General features: G+C 40.4%; 1 protein-coding gene across 8 annotated transcripts in view; it reads right to left on the bottom strand.

The window, feature by feature from the left end:
- LOC130170700 (voltage-dependent R-type calcium channel subunit alpha-1E) overlaps window positions 1–21,388 on the bottom strand; it is a 91,957-nt gene that overhangs the window by 39,777 nt on the left and 30,792 nt on the right. For 7 of the 8 annotated variants that reach the window (XM_056378263.1, XM_056378258.1, XM_056378256.1 and 4 more), the window contains exons 3-5: window positions 18,724–18,990; window positions 10,741–10,846; window positions 10,437–10,576 (exon numbers count right to left, since the gene is read on the bottom strand). In XM_056378263.1, the coding sequence (XP_056234238.1) occupies window positions 10,437–10,576; window positions 10,741–10,846; window positions 18,724–18,990 (513 nt within the window). Of the gene's footprint in view, window positions 1–10,436; window positions 10,577–10,740; window positions 10,847–18,723; window positions 18,991–19,267; window positions 19,905–21,388 lie in introns of those variants that run through there. The other variant, XM_056378262.1, reaches the window with a different exon arrangement.

Below are 21,388 nucleotides of genomic sequence, written 5' to 3' on the forward strand. Positions count from 1 at the left end.
CATGCTAACTGGTACATCGAGTTTGGTAACACCATGTTATTCCCAGTATAGCTCCACCCAACTTCAACCTGATTAGAGGTGTAATTAACCAAGTTAAGTGTTCAAATGTGCATGTTACAACGCCTCTCGAACTGTCTCATCTAAATGAAATGCAGTTGTTAGCAATACCATTAATTAAACCTGTGCTTTTCCTAGAATGACATCTCAAAATGTCTGCTGAAAAAGACCTATTCTGGTGAGTTGTATGTCTGCAAGTCAGCTGGAGGACTTCTGTGCAAGCTATGTATCTGATGATGCCAAACAGTGGTGATACAGTAACTTGTGACTTCTGGAAGGTTTTCCACCCAACAAAGAATAATGCACCATACAATATATCGTTATTAATGTTTCAGTGCCCAAGAATCAAGCAGCATGGTTTGCAGTAGATTGCATCAGAAGGGGGTGGGGGTGGTGGGTGGTGGGGGGTGGGGGGGGGTGGCCAGGGTGGCGGGTGGCAGTAATAAGCACCATGAAGAAAAACACACCGTGACGTGATAAAACTAAGCTGGAAGTCATATCATAATCACTAGAGCAGAAAGTAAACTTTCCTTCAAAGGTTGCTTGTTTTGATTTTCAGGGGTATTTCGGTAAGATAATATTGAATGAATATACTACAAAGCAAACTGCAGCAGTAGCAGATGCATTTTATTGTCCTGAACTGTCCATCCAACAATTGAGGTTTTTTTTTAATCATATTGTTTTTGTAATGTCTCCCATTTGAATCTGCCAGTCACAGGATTGCCCAAATCTCCAGCAGTGGATCAGTTGTTGCAGTCATATGTAACAGTTTAGTAAAAGAAGTGTAAATATAAATTTCTTCTCCAGTTTACGAACTTTAAAGGAAACTTTTCCCCAGGGCAGAAAATGTTCTGTCTCTGACAATAACAGTAGTGAGACAAACATTGCATATGTCTGTCCATTGCACTAAATTTTGACAGAATTGCTCAAGTGACTCATGACTCATTAAAAAATAGATCCATGATTGTTCAAATAACAGATGTGATTTTTGTTGTACAGTGTAACACTCAGCTCCCATGTCAGAAAATATTACCTATGGGGATTAAAAAAAAAAAGACATCACACATCTCTCTTCTTTATGGAGACCTGTGATACTGCAGCACGATCAATTAAAATAACTGCTCTGGTGGCCCACAGTGCGGTGGGTGGTGTATGTGAGTGTGTACTGCGGATTGTCTTGACAGAATAAGGAATTGTGTGGAGCAACTCCTACATTGCTGCTCTGGTTGGTTTAGTTGATATAAGCCTCTCTGCCTCCCACAGTGTGCTCTCTCATTTTACCTCCCCCCTCATCCGTCCTTTTTACTCTCTTTCCCTCTGAAACACACACACACACACACACACACACACACACACACACACACACACACACACACACACACACACACACACACACACACACACACACACACACACAGAACCCCCCTACATTCACAAACAAGATATTCAAGTTGTTATGCAAGATCAAATGTTTCTGCTCCTTATATCAACAGCCTGAGATACTGGCCTGGCTTTATGTGAGTCAGTTATCAGTTGAGTATCACCCTGCGTATTGGTTTATGTGTCAGTTAGCTAAATGTTTGCTCTTTGGCAAAAATGAATAATTGATTTAGGTAAATGATTTATTAGCCATCTGTTGGAAGAGGAGAGAGGGGGAGGGAGAGACATATAGACACAATGAGAGAGAGGGAGAGTGTGAAAGAGAATGATAATTTAGTACAGTGCAGAGATGACTTGTTGGCACAGCAACTCTTCCTTGGTCACTAAAGTTCACATACAGCCTGAAAAACCAATGATTGAAAATCTGAATGTTGCATAATGTGAGCGCCTGCATACAGTAAGTGTATTAATAAACACTAACAAAGGCAAGGCAAGAACGCTCCTGAATTAAAAACTTAAAGATTTAGAAGACTGTAATACACACTACTGAACACAAATTCATGTTTACGCTTTTAGTAGCTTTAAGGTTGTCATTTTAATCCCGACTGTCCACACTGACAGAGTCATACCATATGTATTCACTTTCAGCTTGTTCCAACTCTTGTTTGAAGCTTTATAATGTTTACATGGTAAAGTGTAAGTTTCCATGTGTTTTTATGGCTGAACTTTTATATCAGATTGAAATATTGCAAATGTCTTGTGCATCATTTTATACAAATTTCCCCAAATTTTAGTCTGACATATTTGGTATATAATTAGATGCTGTAGGTTTTCTGTGTGATACTAATTTGAAAAGAAATAACAAACATTTCTGAACATTTTATATAATAAACATCATTATCGTATATACTGTATGTACAGTAATTTTGTTTTGGAAAAAACAGAAACAAAGATGAATAGATTTGCTTAGGGCTCTGTTTTGTCTCTTGTCGACAATCAAAGTCAAATGCAACACACTGCTTGCTGGCAAAGAGACAACACTGACAGTATCAGTGTTCGAGGAGCTGCTTCAACAATGACGAACGTGGTGTCCTCAGAAAACCCTGTGCAGCATTTAAAGTCTGTCATCTACAATTATTAGCTTTTTACAAACCTCAAGACTTACTGAAAATGTTATACTTAGACAGCACTGCTTCACATATCAGACTGAAGACCGGACCTGGATTATATATGTAATTTTGCTGATGCCAGTCTATGGTTGATTGACAGGAACATCCTTTGATGATGTCATTTCTACCTGAGCCAGATTCCTGCAGAGGTCAAAGGGGGTTTTCTATGGGTCGGGGTGTCTAAAGGTACATACTGTATCTATGTATATAAAGAGCCATACTTTCTGAATTCAGGCTTGGGTCTTGATTTAATCTCAATGGCTGTTCAGTGCCACTTTAACCCAATATAAAGTGTTACAGTAAGACTGAAACAAGTGAAGTGAGATTTCATTGCTTTACTACATGAAGAAAAAAAAAAAATCAGTGGCGGGAAATACACATGTTCACTTCCTAGCCACGACTTAGATGAGGAGACTGAGACCACTCTTCTGTCTGTACAGTAAATATGTAGATACAGCTAAAGATGGTAGACAGGGTGAAACAGCTAGCCTGGCTCTGTCCACATATAATAAAATCTGTCTACTAGCACCACTAAAAACTCTATTATTAAGATGTCATATCTCATTTGTTTTAAAATGATAATTTGCTGTTTTACAGGTGGTGGGTTTATGTGCCAGACTATTTCCTCACCAGAGCCAGCCACTTCTGTGAGTCTCTGCTGGTTGTTTGGCAACTGCTGCTGTATCTTAAAAATGTCACACTACTGCTTTAAACATTTGCTGTAAAACTGTGTAAAACACACATAATGTAAAGTAAGTTGTATTGAATCCATTGCAGCATGTGTTAGTCAGACTCTCTGTGAACCGAACAAGCTCTTTACAAGTTGTGCTCGTGAGTGCAGTTTGCCCAGCGTCTCCATCTCTGTCTGACTCTGAAACATGCAATTTCATTCTGAACTCCCTCTGAGGAAATTAAACAATAATTTAAGTCGAGGGAAGGCTGTGTGTTCCCCTTGTATTTTGTCAGCCAAGTGTTTTACCACAAGAGCAAATAGACTGAAAACTGAAGCACTGCATGTGTAAATTAAACTCTCACAAAAGGGTTGTCTGCATGAAATTCAGTTTGTAAAGAGAAACCGCCAGTTCGTAATTGAGCAACATTCTTGTGAATCTCAGCTCAACCCTCTTTCAAGTAACTTTCACTCGTAACTGAATTTAATTTGACTTGAGTTCCAGCTAACATCATCTTCTCCACCAGACTAGACTGCATAAAGACCCTCAACACAGTCTTTGTTTCACAGCCTACTCAGCCTCTTTATACAGATGGTGTGTGTGTGTGTGTGTGTGTGTGTGTGTGTGTGTGTGTGTGTGTGTGTGGGGGGGGGGGGGGGTACAGGGGCAGAAATTGGGCTTGTTAATTGTCAATTTCCTTCACACCATCACCATTATTCACTGACTTAATTCAGGATCACAGCTAAACCACCACTTTTACCCTGAGGATGTCAATTACTACGTAGTCGTTTTCACACACTCTTCCTTTCTTTATCTTATTCACTCTGTTTGATTTGTAAAACAAAGAAAAGAAAGTGTTGCCAGCACTTTTTTGTCTCACACACACACACAGGTGTATAGGCACATTCTCCCAACAAACTATAAGAAAAGACTGACAAATAAGTCCGGGTCTGGTCTAATTGCAGAGACATTGACCAGAGAAGCAGCAGGACAGTGAGCCAGTGACAGCCTGACCTGGGGCGGGGTCCTCAGTCACTATGGTAACAGCTCAGGGGGACATATCCACCCCTGCTGTGTCTGAACTCATCAATCGATCAGACAACAGATGGAAAATAAGATTGGAGAGGACAGGTCTGTCTCTGTATCTGTATATGGATGTTTGTCTGTGTGTGTGTGTGTGTGTGTGTGTGTGTGTGTGTGTGTGTGTGTGTGTGTGTGTGTATGTGTGTATGTGACAGTTTGATATAGTCAGTTCTAACAGGTGTATGACTGCCAAACTGACAGAAGGTGTTGCTGGCTAAAAGACATGCAGTAGTGGCACATTTGGTTCATACACATGAATGTGCACAAACACACGTACACCAGACAACTTGTGGTCTCAGCTCTCAGTGAGTCAGGTACAGTGACAGTATGTTGGGATGGGGGTGAAGAGAGGATTAAATTTGAAAAACTAAATAAAAGTGTAATAAAAATGTAAATACATAGGCTAAGAAACTCAAAATATTCTTGCACTTTTCTTGCTGCCCAATATAAAAAGTGGTGTGATTGATGAGAGACTCTCATCTTAGCTCTCCCTCCTGGCTCGCAGTGGTAATAGAGTTGAAATAGTCCACTTCTGTGACACCCAGTGAGGAATAAAGACTGATGGGTGCAGCATCTATCTGTTCACACAGCAAAAAGAGACACTGGTTCTCTCCGTCTAACACTGGAGGTGTAAAAGGTCTGAGAGAGACAACCCCACCACTCTTATTTTAGCCACATGACAAGATATGAACAAGGGCTGAACGATATGCAAAATAAAAAATCTTATTGCAATTATTTTGACAGATACTGCAATTGCGATATGAATCAGGATTATCGTGTGAATGGTAATTTTTGCATTTCATTTTCATAGAAGAAAATTTCTGATTTGTAGGCCAAGGCATTTTGGCACCACAATTCTTCATTTATGTATGTTGTGACACATTTTACCTTTGTCAAAAAATTTCAGCTCCTGCAATTTTTGATATTGCACTCGACCATATTGTGATTTCAATAATATTTCAATTAATTGTTCAGCCCTGGTATGAACCAAACTGAAAATATCCCCAACTTAAAAAGGTAACACCTTCTAATGATTGATATCAACAGATTAAGACACTTAACATGATCTTTTGAAAAACAAGAGATCATGAAAATCCTTCTGATTATTCTATTATTGCATGATTTGCCCTTTGATTAAAATTCAGCATTTGGGCGATTCTCTTGGTCTTTTGGTTCAGGATGCTAACCATGTCATTACAGCAGTTTGATTCCAGCTGAGGGCCTTTTCAGCATGTTATCTCCCATCTCTCTTCCTCTCTCTCCTCTTTTTTCCTACTGTCACTATACTGCAGACTGTCTAATAAAATGCTTATTTTGCAAATAATACCAGTACAATGAAAAGACAACTCTGGAGATATTTTAAAATCTTTGTCACAAATACAGTTTTTTACATTATGGCTCAGTGCCAAAAAATGTCTTGAGCATTATTCAGTTTACATCAAGAGAAACAAATCTATTAAGATATATTATCTTAATGTATCTGTGAGATCATTTATTCTTCCGAGCATCCTTTTCTCTCCTCTGTTTCCCGCATTTTTCACTCTTACAAGCTTTTCTGAAGGAGACTTAAACACCCCTCTTTTATCTCCTCCCACTCTTGCCAAAAAAGATCTTAAACAGCCATGAAGAAAAGGCTAAAATGCTCTTTTCTCCAGTCTTCTCATCTTCACTCTCATCAACTCCCTGTGAGCTAACTCCATCGCTCCCATCCCCCCCCTGCGTGTCTGGCACATAGTGATGACTCGAACCCTTGGTGGGCGTCTCCCTCTGCCAACTGTTGCCAGTCTAATGGAGGGCTTGCCAGCGAATGAGACTGCCAAAGTGCCAATTAGTACGTACGATTACGCATAGAGGCATCCTTCTTATCCTTCCTCCAGCTCTATCTCTTAACTCTTTGTCTTCGCTCCTCTCCATTCTTCACTTTCTTTCTCTCCTGTCATGTTTTTCCTGGCTATCAGCTCCTCTGTTTTCTGACTTTCCCTCACAGCTTGCCTTTTTAACAGTGGCAACCGACTGGGGAAGCATGTGTGATGGCCTGAGAAAACCCTTTATTCAAATTTCAACCACAACAGTCTTCAGCTACATGGTAACAGCCTTTAAAGAAACAGCAAGTGCCATCTGGTTTTTCATACCTCCCTCCCACTCACACTCTCTGTGTAATACAGGCCATCTTGAAACACCAAGGCAGCTTGCTGAGGTAATCATGGCCTCCAGCGATGACAGTGTTAGGAAATGCTTCCATAATTACACATGTTCACACACGATGTTGAGTGAGTCAGGGGTATCCACTGAGGAAAGGTTCACAAGCTTTGTAGTCTGAGCAAACAGTTGTGTATTATGCCTCCATAGGCAAAAATTTCTGCAATAAAGTTAAATTAGAGTTCCCGCTTGTATGATTCAAGCTGTAATGTAAAGCATTGATCAGAGTCAGTTCAGTGCAGCCATGTGAGCTGAACCAACACATCTATAAACTGGTAAGCCAGTGTAGTTGGGGTTAAAGAAGCTGGATAGTGTGCACATCTAGCCCCATTTGGGTAAAGGTGCAGGACAAAAGCAACATAAAAAGTGGAAGGAGAGGTTGTCTGCACACTGAAAGGTGCAATTTCAAATTTGTATTGATGCATTGTTTCGACCTACGAAGCCTTCGTAAGGCAAACATCCATGAGAACAAAGAGCAGGTTGCATATACGGACAAAAACATGACAGCTACACCTACAATCAAGATGTCACATGACACGATACATAAGTGGAGTTGTTTTTAATCTTTTTGTTCACACGATGATTTCATGTCTTTTTCCAGTGTGGCTGTTTTTTTTTTTATACACTTTTGGCTATTTGCTGCACACCAAGCCTGAAGGGACAAGTTGCACCTGTGTGTGCAGCCAGAGGCCTTCAGTCCTCATGCTTATGAATTTTTGCATGCATTTTGTGGGGGATCTGTAGTGTAGCTGTAACACAGTCTGTGACCCTGTCTGCAGGGGCCTCCTAATTACTAACTGATAGACAGCACTGGTGACTCATCTAATATTATCAGCAGATCTCATAAGCTTCATTCACTCTCTAATAAGGTTGCAAACCTCGAGTGATGGCCTGTGTGTGTGTGTGTGTGTGTGTGTGTGTGTTTGAGAGAGAGAGAGAGAAAGAGAGAGAGAGAGAGAGAGAACACTTTCATTAATTTATCTTTGCTGTGGCCAGAATGATAATTTAGTGTGGGATCTATCTGCAGCTCACTTCATCATGCTGAATATTAATAAAATGAGACCTGAAAGCTATTTCATCCAGCTCGAGCACATCTCCACATAGGAGAAGAATAAATGCCTTTGCTGTTTTCTGTTTTTTGGATGTAATTAGCTCCGCCTTCATCTTACTACCAAATGATTGTTCAGTTAACTGCTATATTTGTAACATCCGAATCTGTCATTGAGAAATATTTGATGGTTGCTGAAAATTATATGCAAATGCATTTAGATTGCATTTCTCAGATCAAGTGAAAGGACTTCCTCGGCACACGCTGACCTCTGTGCCTGAAGAAACCAACACATCATTAAGTATTGCCTGATCCATACAAAGAGCTCACTGAAAGGTAAAGACTGATTACAGCATCTGTCACCGTTGGGAGAGCCTCTGGAGTCTTTGGTCTCTTCCACTCTGTCCCTATTCAGGAAGGTGAGATTACAACAAGCCATTAGCATGTGTCTGTCTCACTGTGTTTTAATTAAGCTTCTAATTTTGGTCGTATATTAACTTGCCGTGGGGCTGAGTGTCCTCACCACTGCCAAACATCAACTGATCAACATGCTAGAGAGGCAGGAGGCTCTATCTTTCACAACACTTCTCTTTATACCATGCCTCTTATACTCTCCTCTCTTCCTCTTCTTTCCTCTTCCAAACTTGCATCCTTCCTCTCTCCAACAGTGAGTAGAGCATCGTTAAGAAGCCTGAGCTCGGCTCATCAATAATTGAACAGCCAGAACCATGTAGAATTCTCTAAGAACCCTGTCTGCCACCCTTTGTATTTCTGTGCTTTGAATTGATTAATATTTCATATGTGTGTGCATGAGTGCATGTGTGTATGTGTGTGTGTGTTCATGTGTGTGTGTGAGAGAGAGAGAGAGAGGTGTCGAGGTTAATCTGCTGTCTCATCAAGCTCCTCCTTTGAAACCACAAACATTTCCTCTCTCTGCTCTGACGGTGAAGCACCTACCTCTCCTGAGAAGGAGACTGGTGTGAAATGCCCTTTAATTTAACAACTTTCCCCTACAGAACAGAACAGACTAACTGGTATACATAAGCCCCCTGGGCCTTTTGCTGCAGTGTAATTAATGTACTGTAAGTACACAGAGAGAGCTGATGGCTTATAAGCTGTTGCCACCTTGAAGTCCACAGCTGCTTGTAGTATCACTGGACCCAACATGGTGTTCAGGTAGAAGCAGGTTGAAATTTAAAGTGCCCTGTGGAGTTTTCTTATAAACAAACCATAGTTTCATCAGTGGAATAGTTTGACACTATTCGTAGGACTGTGTATCATGTCACCTGTGTCCTCATGCGCATACATGAGATAAACACAACGGAGACATGCTCATAGAAAAACAGCTCCATGGCACTGCTAAAAGTCCAAAACTTCACAGGGAACCTTTATAGAGGTGTTGGCCTACATCATTTCCTGTCTGTTACCTATTGCACTATATTTTCTTTCCATGTCCAAATTCAAAGTGAAACACTAGATGTGAAATATTGCTGTTGGATTGTGTAATACCACAGCTGTGAGTGACAGTCAACTATCACATGTTTATTATTCAGGGAAATGAGTGAAGAAGAAACTAATTTCGGACATGACAAAAGTTTGAATGCACCACTTTGACAATTTCTTCCCAGTAACTTTGAACAATGGCGAGGTGTCTCTTCATGTAGATATATACAACACTGGATAAGTTACTCAAGCACAGCAGCTGATGACTTTCAATATAACCTGTTACTCTAGCTCAAACAAATGAGAACAAACAAGCGTGATGAAAAGTTTTACTGTTTGTTTTGTAATTTCTGTTTGGCTAAAAGTCTTGCTGGGCCAAGGTATCATGTGATCTGCCTCTCTGACATGTGTCACTGTTGCCCCACATCCTAGTGCTGTCCTTTTGGGCTTGGTATACACAGATACACATATATCTTTGTGGATATGTAATCTGATATCACACACTGACCTCATATGATTCTTTCCCGCGCAGGAAATGAAGCACAGATAAACACCTGAAGTAGTCAAACAAGAACATTATTACCTCCACCAAGGAGGTTATGTTTTCATTTGTGTCTGTTTCTTTCTCAGAGAGAATACTGAAACTATTTGCACCCAACCTGGTGGAGGGATGGAGCAAGGGCCAGGGAAGAACCCATTAAATTCTGGGAGCTTTTACTATGAGTTTGAATTTTTCTCTTAAGTCTGGTGTATGTTGTTTGGAGGTCTGCGGCCTGTGAGTGCCCTTGCATTTACACCTCTTCTGAACCCATGGTTACAGACTGTGGGGTGTTTTAATAGGATGGAGAACCAACCACAACAAAAAGTCTCCTACAACAAGGATTTATGGGCTGATATTAAACAAAATGGACCTTTAGAACAGTAGATGGTCAAGGTGGTGAAATAAAAAGCTATGGAAGACTGCTGAAATACTTAAGATACATGTTAATATGATGATAATCAGATTTACTCTGATTCATCTCCATCACCAAAATCTCAATCCTACAAAATCTACCAAAAATCCATTAAACAAGTTCCTGGCGTGACTTCTGCTCACAGACCCTTGTTCACTTATGATTTGGCAGTGTAAATTCAAAAATAAAGCGAACATTTTCAGTGTGTAGGTGTTATTGAGCAACCAGCAGCAAGGAAGCAGACAGTCATACTCGAGCAACCAAACCTGCTAGAAATAAACTGTGAGCAGGATATAAAATAGCACAAACAATTAAGAAGAGCACAAGAAAACAGTGTGTTACAAATACAATAAATCTCACAGAATCACCGTCCCTTTCAATTCATAATCCTTTTCACAGATCTGTATCCAAATACACACACAGTTTGACTCACCCACTGAGGACAACAATGAAGTCCATGACGTTCCATCCGTTCCTGAGGTAGGACCCTTTATGAAATACAAAGCCCAGGGCGATGATCTTTATCCCAGCCTCAAAACAGAACATCCCGATGAAGTAGGGCTCTGTCTTCTCCTGTTAGTGCAAAGCAAGTGTATTCAGGTGTATGTCAAGACTGGGGTCAACCTTTTTCTGCAGATCTATAGGCTCCATCAGAGGCAGTTATTTTAGCAACTTGACAGAAGATTTTTAAGTGTGTGTGGTATGTGTGCAGATGTTTCCATGTGTGAATATCTCACCAATCTCTTGGACATAGGTGTTTTGTCCTCTCCAGGAAGATGCTGTTCCAGAGCCAAGACGATACAGTTGGCAATTATGGTGGCGAGGATCATGTACTCAAATGGAGTGAAAGTCTGAAGTTAAGGAACTTAGCAAAATTTTGACTGACTTAATATTGATTGTCTAGTTAATTCAACGCCTATTTAGTCCTACTGAACACGTCAATCTTATCAACAGGTCATTCTATTCAAGGGATTTGTTGAAAAAAAAGACAAAACTTGTCATACAGCCCATTAACACAAAAACAAACAGACAGACACAGAGAAAGCTCTAAACAGGTATTTCAAGGTAACAGTCAAACTCAAATGTGATGGGCTTTATTCATCAGAACATAACAGTAGGAAATGTGTGTAGTGTAATAAAAGCACTAGAAATCATGCTAGAATATCTATACAGCACAGAAAGCATCTATTCTCTTAGGTAGATTGAGATTCAGATACAGAACAGGATTGGAAAAAAAATTATTCTATTAATTACAGTAAATCAAGCCCAGCAGCACTGCAATTACAGTGTCATGTAAGTACAGATAGACAAGCTGACATTAATTCCTCTGTATGAAACAGAATTAACCTGGCATGTTATACACCCTGGGGCTGTAGACACAACCAGACACAGGCTGCACCTTATCTGAGGTCAGCTGCAACAGACAGCGACACACACACACACATCCCTTCATCTAACCCTGTACCCCACACACACACACACACACACACACACACACACACACACACACACACACACACACACACTGGAGCAACAGAGAGTTTATCAAGGAGGGATGAGTGGGTGAGCCTGAGATGTGATCTTATGAACAGGGTCACTTTTACTACAAGCTTTACAGCCTGTTCTATGGGACCTGTATTGGATGTCAGTTCAACTCCTGCTGCTCTGGGGTTGAACGAAGCCAGCAATGTGCTATTTATCTAATGCTCTGCGTGGGCAGTCCCCTCTCCTGGTTATGTGCAGGAGAAGTAGGAAGGGAGCTTAAATCTGCAGAGAGGAGACAGGGAGGGAGAGCGGCAGTAAGAGGGAGGCAGAGATAACAGGGAAGAATGAAATGAGGAGCAAGTGATAAGGGCGATGAAGGGTGACCAGTGGAGGAGAAGATGATGGTTATATCGAGAGTCAGAAGCTTGCGAAATAGGTGGGTGATGAGGAGGCACCGAGACCAAATAAGACTGACACCGGACAGATCGATGTTGCGCTGGCAGCTGAGAAGGGTTACTCAGGGACATGTGAGCAATGAGAGGCTAAATAAACAGAGCAAATACAATCTTACTCCCACCAGCCCACAGGGGTTCTAACTTAAACCTAGGATGTGCCACAGACTGACTCAGTGTTTAAGTTAATTGCTGAAAGCTTTGTAAAAACTAAAATATAGCAGCAATCAGCAACCAGTAGATGATGAGCATGAAGACAAACTGTAAAAAGTGGCTTAATGACATAATATCTGTCTGAAGCTGAGAAGCTTTTTTCAAGTTTGTTTTTTATCTTTTCAAGAGGTGAAGTGTATCTTATGATTCATTCCTCTACAATAACTGGCATCACTTTAGCCTCACTGTGAGATCTCAGCAGCAGTCAGCCACCACACCCTACATTCCCTCGAACACACACAACAAACAGGAAGGTGGGGGGGTGGGGGTTTAAGAAGGGGAAGAAAAGACAGAAAATGAAGATAGAAGGAGAGAGGAGAGAGGTATCCACGGCAACAGGCTTCTCTTCCAGCCAAAAGTCAATGCTATAAGACAGTTACTGGGCAGCTCAACTATCTCTGTTACGTACGCACAAACGCGCGCGCACACACATGCGTGCGCACGCACACACACACACACACACACACACACACACAGCTTGATGCTGTGCTAATTATAACCACTACATGAAAGACCTTTAATGACATTTTTTAGTGTTGTCAAACTCATCACCTAAAAAAATGTTTTTGAGTTTTTTCCTAAAAGTGTAGTCCTTTCTAAAAAGAGGATAACAAGAAGTAAAAGTGATACATTCATGTATGTTTTATTTTCTTATATTATATAAATCTTTCATTATATTAATCTTTTTTGTGATATGAATATTTCAGTTCTGTTGTAAGAGTTCTTTTCATTGTATTTGTGAGCCTTGTCATTGTGTGACGGACCAGTATTCAGTACTGTCTATATAAAGTACCAGGTGTGTGGGTACCTCTTTTTATTACAGAGACCCTGTGAGGTCAAAACCAGCCAACGTTTCAAACCATAATACAGAACAAATTAATATTTCTAACATATCTTTTTCTTTTTGCTCTGCTTTTTCTCCTTGAGTGCCTGAAGAATTATTTATTTTCTGTGACCCACCTTTTCAACTTTAAAAGCACCTTAGACCTGCAATAAAACAGATTCTTTTGGCCAATTGGGGGCAGTGGAAAAAGGCTGTAAACACAACACTGAAGACCTTTTCAGTTGAAAAACTCTTGCTTACGTATCCATCCATCAGATACAGAGCAATATCCACATTCATTTGGGGTCAAATTTCTGGTGACCCGATTAATCCAATAGTCTAACATTCACTCTCTTTCAGCTCTGTTTTACTCTTCTACCATTCTGTGCAGGAAAGGTAGCGTACAGTGGGATTTTAAAGCTTTATCACTGAAAATAGCTGCCAGCTGCGACCGTAAACATGAGCGGCGAGAGTGACCTAAAGCAGTAAAGTTGCAGGCTGAGAAAACCAAATACAATGAGATAAAATATACTAAGAGCTCCAAAGAGCTGGGGATAACTACAAAGTTGGTGATTTTTTTTCTTTGGGTTTATCATAACAAGCAACACCTTTTACATATACACAGTCATTTTATCCAGTGTTATTACTCATTGAGTATTTGTCTTCTGCAGCCTTTTTGATGCATTCACACACTCTGTAACTACAGAAACGTTCTGACATATTTGCCCAAGGGCCTGCAAACGACAGATGGGTCACGTCTGATACTGTATAACTGATGCTCCCTGACTTTCCAGAGATTTTAATAAATTCTCTCCCTGAAATACTCCTGTAAAACTCAATGTTGAGTTCACCATCAGGTAAACACTCCACAAGTGTCTGTTACAAAAACTATTCTCCCCTCCTCAGCGCTGTGGTGTGTGACGTGGTCTACCAGCTTTAGCAGCAAAGTGTCTCGTGAGCAATCCTGTGAGTCACAGTGACGCTGGCGCTCTGCCTCGATTCCTCAAACATGCGTGTAAAAATAGACATGGAGACAGAGTGTGATGCCCTGTGCATCTGTGAATACACTCAAGCCCAGATTGGTTCCAAGCCCCTGTGATTATTATTACATAGAGGTGAAAATCAAAATGAATCATGGGCATCTGAGACGGGCTTATTGGGAATCTGTGAATTATCTGCAGCATGTGTTTATCAGCGTGTGTCATAGGCACAGAACAGCTTTTAATATACAAACATAGAGGAAAGACAGAGGTTTAAGCCTAAAGAATGAAGATACTGATACACTACAAATTGAATCTCTCCTGAGATGCTGTTATTAAAATATGGCTAAGAAAAAAAGATGCCGTCACCTGAATGGATTTAACTGACTGCTGCATCAAACATAGTTCAATCTGTCTTCAATTCCACATCACCTCCACATCTCACTGGCCTGCTTGAACTAGCCAATCAATCCTGAGGATAAATGCAGCCATAGCTCAGTTTATACACAGCAGCCCGTGTCAACTCAGAGCCACAGGCCTTTCTTATATACACTTCTCTGTCAGGAAATATAGAAGCGGTCGGATATATAGCCATAATGCCAGTGGCCTTGAGGTAACCACAGTGGGAGGGTGGAACGTATCTTATGTCATGTGTGTTTGGAATTTGGTTAAATTAACTTTCTGTCAGCAGACTGTTGAATCGCTGCAAACGCAGAAGAGCCCATGTCAAGTTTCATATCCTTCAGCTACAGTCACTATAAAATCTGCACTCATTAATGAGTATAAAAGCAAGCAATAAGCGGAAAACTGTTTTTATAATTTGAAATGAATGAGAATTGGACCAGAACTACACTTGGGAAACAAGGGTCATTTCCTTGGTAATTTTCCATTTCCATTTTTCATGCAAGGATGCAATTTAGTTCGAGGGGAATTAATGGTCTTTCTCAAGTTTAAGTTGACTCTAGAGGCAATGCACAGAATTCACAATGTAAAATGCTTGCTTAATTAAATAACCAGTATGTGTATTTTAAATCCTGGTTAGTCCTTTGAGTGAGACTTATGTGTCTAACAGTTTAACAAAAGAGCAGTGACATTCCCTGTCGAATACCTAAATTGTCTAACTGTTTCGTACCTAAAAATTAAGCAGGACTTATTCTCACATGGTTATTTCTGTGTGCCTTGATGAAACAAACTCTATTAAATCTAATAATCAATTATTTACAGGTGTACCTTCTCAATGGGAAACTTCCCGCTGCGGGGGATCCCAGTGGGGATCAGACAAGAGGAGCAGCTGCCAGTTCTCACCAGGCAAGCCACAATAAACTCAGGCCATGTGCTTCATTAGCTGTGCCTCTTCCCTGCCAGGCCTCGATCAGCCTCTATTGACTGGAAAGGTAGACTGACAGTCAGACTCACACATACATGTGCACAGCTATTTAATCACCCCTTACTCCTGTGAATTTGCACGAAAGGATTTAATAGAAAATATGTACTCATATCAAAACAAAGGGTAATTTGCTCTCGTAAGCCCACACATGCTTCTCTGGTTCCAGTGTTACACGCCCAGACCACGGAAGCCTCTGGATACTTCCTGGATTGATCATCTGCTGATAACTGAGCACTCAGAGAAAAAAAGAGCCTCTTACGGTGAGGTGACAGCGGCAAGTTGTGCTCCAAACACAAGACTGACCTTTATGAGATGTCCTGCAGAGATTGTGTGTGTGCATGTGTGTGTGCTCTTGTACTTCTATCTCTGTGAGGACCTCTTTGAGTTTAAGACCATGAGAAAAGGGCTGCGACTAACAATTATTTTTGTTACTGATTAATGCAGCAATTATTTTGTCAATAAATGGTTTTGTCTACAAACTGTCTGAAAATGTTAGTTACAATTTTTGTCCGGGTGATGTCTACAGATGTTTTGTCAAACAAATGGTCCACAATCAAAGATATTCAGCGTACTATTCCATAAACTGGCATTAAGTCCTGACATTTGAGAAGCTGAAACCAGGGAATGTTTTTCATTTTCACTGAACAAGCTAAAATGCTCATTTGATTATCAAAATAGTTGCTGATTAAGTTCTGGGGTCAAAAAAGTGCAAAAAAATTGTTTGTACCTCCAAGTCTATTGGTTGATACTTAAATTGGGTTTTCAGTTTCCACGTCCAATGGAATGGAAAGAAAACAAAAAATCTTGCACACTGTACATCCCTGTCCATGATCTCCCCTTAAAGTACACACTTAATAAAAGTCTCCATTACTTGCACTCACTTTATGAAGTTTGTGCAAGTAATGGACAGTGTGCAGGATTGTTTGAGTTGTTTTAAAGTCAACAGTTTACACCTGTCACTAATACTTCTGCACAAATAATCCAGAACATAAATAGAAGTTTTTGTATGGATTAAACAATTGAGATACAACATGTTAATTAAAGACCTTTACAGGTGGTGGAAGGTTGCTTTCACCTTTGGACAGAGCCAAGCTAACTGTTTCCAATCCTTATGCTAATTTGCTACTGAGTCAAACGTCATATTTGCATATGATTGTATATGTAAGAACAGTATTGAGCTTCTCATCAAGTCTCTCTGCAAGAAAGCAAATAAACATATAGTGTTTCCCAAAATGTCAGCATATTCCTCTAAATACAATTTGCTCACAATACTTCTGTACTTGCAGGACTAAGGACAGCTAAACTTAGGATGCGGGCTAAAGTTTGCACTCAGTCAATGAGAGAAAGTATATTATATGTTTATATGTCTTTATATGTACAGTATGTTTTAATATTTTTGCCTACTTGCTTATTTGCTGTGCATGAATATTCTCGTTCTAAACATGATTCACATATAGTGGATTGAGCCACTCATCACAGCCACAGTGGATATTGACCAGATCACATCACTCAGCTCAGCGTCTCTCCCTTCAAAACCATATTAGCCAACAATATAATGAGTAATGACTAGTTGTAATAGCACATGACACCATGATCAGACATCATTACATATAATTCCTGTTAATGTCTGTTAATCAGATACAGTAGAGCTCATTAGATGTAATGAGACACTCCCTCCACATCAGCACATTAACCTGGAGGTTGTTCAGTCTGGCTACTTTCCTTCTGGTCACTATAGCACACATGATGTTTTGATTTAAAGCCTATGTGTGCCTGTAGGTGCTGTTATAATATCATTATTGGTAATGACCCAACCACTAGAGGCCTGAAATATCTGTAATACGATAACCAACACACAATACTTATAACCTTTTTCCTCAGCCGTTGATTAAAATTCATCCTGTGTCTATTTTTAATCACCTAAATGGATGGGCAAACCTTAAGAAAACAACAATAGACAGCGATCAACAATAGAAGCACACTCATTCTATTTACTGGGTTTTTCAAAATCAGCAGTAGGCCAGTCAGTCAGTCAGGAAGCTGCTGAATGGAGCAGAACAATAGGAGCAAAGAGGCCACACCTGGCCCAGACACCTGGTGAGCTGCACAGCAGCAGCACATACACGCCACCATTGGACATTTGTGTGTGATTGTCCTTCTCACCAACAAGCACAGGAAACACAGTATTTCCCTTTTTAGTAATAGAGGAGCGAATGATTAGGGGTGAGAAAGCAGCCAAATAATCATTAATGTAACTATGCACTGAACTACTGAAAAGTTATATAAATGTTATGTAATATAAATAGGGGTAGGGCAAGTTAGGGCTGCAGCTAAATGTATAACTATATAAAAAAAGCCTTTTACAGTTTCCAAAAGTCCAATTGGATGTCTTCAAATATCTTGCTTTGTCTGATCAGCAGTACAAAACCCCAAAATATTCAGTTTGAAGTGATATGAAACAGAGAAAAGCAGCAAATCTTTACATTGGAGAAGTTAAAACCAGACAATATTTGACTTGTTTACTTAAAAAATTACAAAAAACATTTAACAATTATCAAAATGGTTGCCAATCAATCCTATGTCCATCAACTAAACGATTGATCAAATAATCACAATGGTTCTAGTTGATTTTGATGTATCTACTGTATAAATTCATCAGGAGAGACTGAGTATGATGGCAACAGCAGGTCTCCATAGCCATTTGTTGACAGAAAATATTTACAGCTATACATTGAGACACTCCTCTCTGTTCCTCTAATCCACTTCACATTGACAACTCCTCCCCTTCTGCAGCAGTTTTTGTCTAGATATAGCTATTTTTATAACCTGTGTTGCTGCATTTCATTTCATCCACTCTTGGATTACTGTTTTAGTAAAATACTAAAATAGTACCACTGACACACTCAAAAGGTCAGATTTGGTGCTTGTTCCTGTTGCAGTATTGTACTGTACTGGATTCTATTTCAATTAATCAATCAGTTAATGAAGTAGTTTATCATTCAAACAATTTCTAGACTGAGCTCAGGTCATGTGAGTATGTGTGTGTTGGTGGTATTGTCGTATGTGTGCTGTCCATGGTGCTGAAATTTCCCATACATCCTCTTTTGCACAGAGAAACTAAGGGAAAAACACTGAAGAGAATGTGACTGTTTAAGGACCCTTTAAAGTTGTGTACACTTGAAATATGAAATATGACAAAACTGAATACAGTTTGGGGGCAATAAACAGCTTATGAAAAATATTTCTTTGTTTGTTGACCAAATGGAACAGTTTTCCTACCTTTTTTTTTTATTTATCTCCTACATGACTCATTTGATGAGTGTGTGTGTATATTTCACAGCTTACCTGCTTCATTTTCGCCATGAAGCAGAAAAGGATATGGCCATTCAATGATTTTCTTGGCGTACTTCCTGACCACGTTGTCCTCGCCAAGGATGAAGAGGGACCTGTTGACGGTGAAGCAGTTCTCCCTGACCGGGATGGGGTTGTACAAGGCCATGGTGCGGGCACGCTGCGCTTTGGTCTGCTTGAAGGCTGGGGAGATGCCACCTGTGGACACGGCCGCCCCATCGCGGTTCCGGTTGCGCTCGGACCCTCCATCCCCTGAGCTCAACAAACCCGGGACGTCGTCTCCAAACCGGGCCATTCTGTCAAAAGCAAACCACACGGGAGGGGAGACAGGGTGAGATGGGGGAGGAAAAGGAGGTTATATTCTCCTAGAAAGCAGGTTGTGGTGCCGCGCTCGGTGTGACCGCAGCGGAGTGGCGAGATCCGGAACAGTTTCAGTCCATCGCCACTTATATATTAGCAAAAACACCGCTTTCAATGTCCTCAAACTTCACAATCCGATCAAAACATTTACAGATTTTTGTCCAGACGGTTCAGAGAGGAGCTCTGTCAAAGCAGCACGTTGATCTCCCTTACCAAGTGCGCTCTGCGTAAAAAAAGGAAACAAATCCAAAAAGTAATTCTATTGCGCTTCATTTAACGAATCCGTCGTCTTAAAGGAAGCGGTGAAAACTGATTCATTTTGCAGCGTTTTATCCATCCAAACACTACGAAGAGAGAATAGAAAAGCTGCAACAGGTCAGGTCTTCAGCCATCCTCAGTCCCCTGAGCGAAAACCAGAGCAGGTTGATTCATGGATTTTTAAATAAACTAGCAACAGTCCACTGACTAATTCAGTGCACATCACTCCTGTCTCCTCTCTCCTCTTCTCTGTTGACCACCTACCACACGAGCACTATCCTACTGCATGTGTAAGAGCACGACGGGGTTGAAAAAAGGAAAACAACTTTGGCATTTTCCACAACATTTTCCCCTACGAAACAACGCGAACAAAACCACGCGTCACACAGAGGAAAAGGCAACCCTCAATCCGTCTTGTCTGCAGTGGGATAGTGAAGGATGCATCTCCCCTTCTCCCCCGCACTGTAAGAGCAGGAGGACAGAAGACAACAGTGTCTCCTATAATGCGACAGGATCAATACACCTCTCCTAACCTCTGTCCAACCCTACCCATGCAGTTTAAGATACGCAGATCTGGTTAACAAACCGTGTAAACAGAAAACAAGGAAATTGAAAAAGCAGAGCCATGCATGGAATCAATAAAGTCACAATGTAATGGAAACAAACAATGGAAATTATGTAAACCAACTATATTTAACATTAGGCAGCCTGTAAATCTGTTATTCCAACTATTAATACGCAATGAGTTTGTGCTTTTTTGCGTAGAATTCTTGTAAACTCAGGTTTATGTGACTGCTAAACTGGCAACAATTTGATGATGGGCCACGCTGTGATATTCTGCTTTGACTTGTGTTGTTCACCTTGCATGGTCACGCCTCAGGGCGAGCAAACTGAATGCTGGTCACGTATTAGATCGAGAGGGGAGTAAACACCTGTTGTGAAACACCGGGCGCCAGCAAGACACTCAGGAGGACGGCAGCAAGCATCTCTGGCTAATTACAGGGTTCAGAACCTACTATTGCAAGGCATGATAGTGAGGGGGAGTCATGCTGCTGTGCACCGACTGGAAGTGATCATATCTACTCTCATGAGGATGTGGGGTTTTTACAATGAAGAAGTCGCGGGTGGGGGGCAGGGACGGATGCATGCTGTCAGATATGAGAAACATGACTATACAGGAAGCAATAATAATTATGGTGATGTTATTTTCTTACTGTAAACAGTTGTCAAACAATTGATTCTACTAACAAGTATCATCTTCTATTCAAAGCCTATATTTTATTTCTCTGTGTCACGCACCTCCGCTGTTGTTAAGTAAACTATTAAAAACACAGAGGTTATAGATCCACTTGTCACATACTTGCTGCACACATACTATAAACACTTGCTGTTCTGTACTCACTCCAGCACCTATATGTCCCTGCATACAGTCAAATGCAGCACATACATAGACACACACATACTCAGGCACACAGTCTGTTCTGTTCAGTTTTCATCTTGAGTCTAATGTGGACATTTGTTTAGTTGTTTAATCTTAGATAAATTAAAATGTTAACGAGGGACGTATTGTAAATATATACTGTACATCTGTTGCATTACTTCTCCCTATATGTAACAATGTTTATCGTGTTTAAATTTTAAATAATCAATGCGTCACACCTTTGTACTGGATGACATTAGCACATACACTGTCCAGCTGTAAATACTCACTAGTAGACTAAATGTATATTCATGCAAATGTATTAAATGAGGACCTCTACACAAAAAGCCACCAACCCAAAAGATATTAGGCAAAATGCAAAGAATTTCCAAAGAACAGCAAGCTGAGAGAGTCTCTGTCAAGTAAAATTCACCAGCTACTATCATATAATTCTTTAAACTGAGGTAGTAAAGTGATATTCAGGGAAACCGAAGACAAAAGAAGAACCACAGGAGAGAGTTAACCACGATGCTGACACTGATGGGTATTCAGTGATGGTGGTATGACGAAGGCAGTGATCAATGGTGTGTGGCCTCTTACTCATTAGTGCTTCAACACATTATGGGCATTAAAAATAGAACACATAACAGACAGAA

The sequence above is a fragment of the Seriola aureovittata genome, chromosome 6, assembly GCF_021018895.1.
Source record: "Seriola aureovittata isolate HTS-2021-v1 ecotype China chromosome 6, ASM2101889v1, whole genome shotgun sequence".
NCBI classification, from domain to species: Eukaryota; Metazoa; Chordata; class Actinopteri; order Carangiformes; family Carangidae; genus Seriola; species Seriola aureovittata.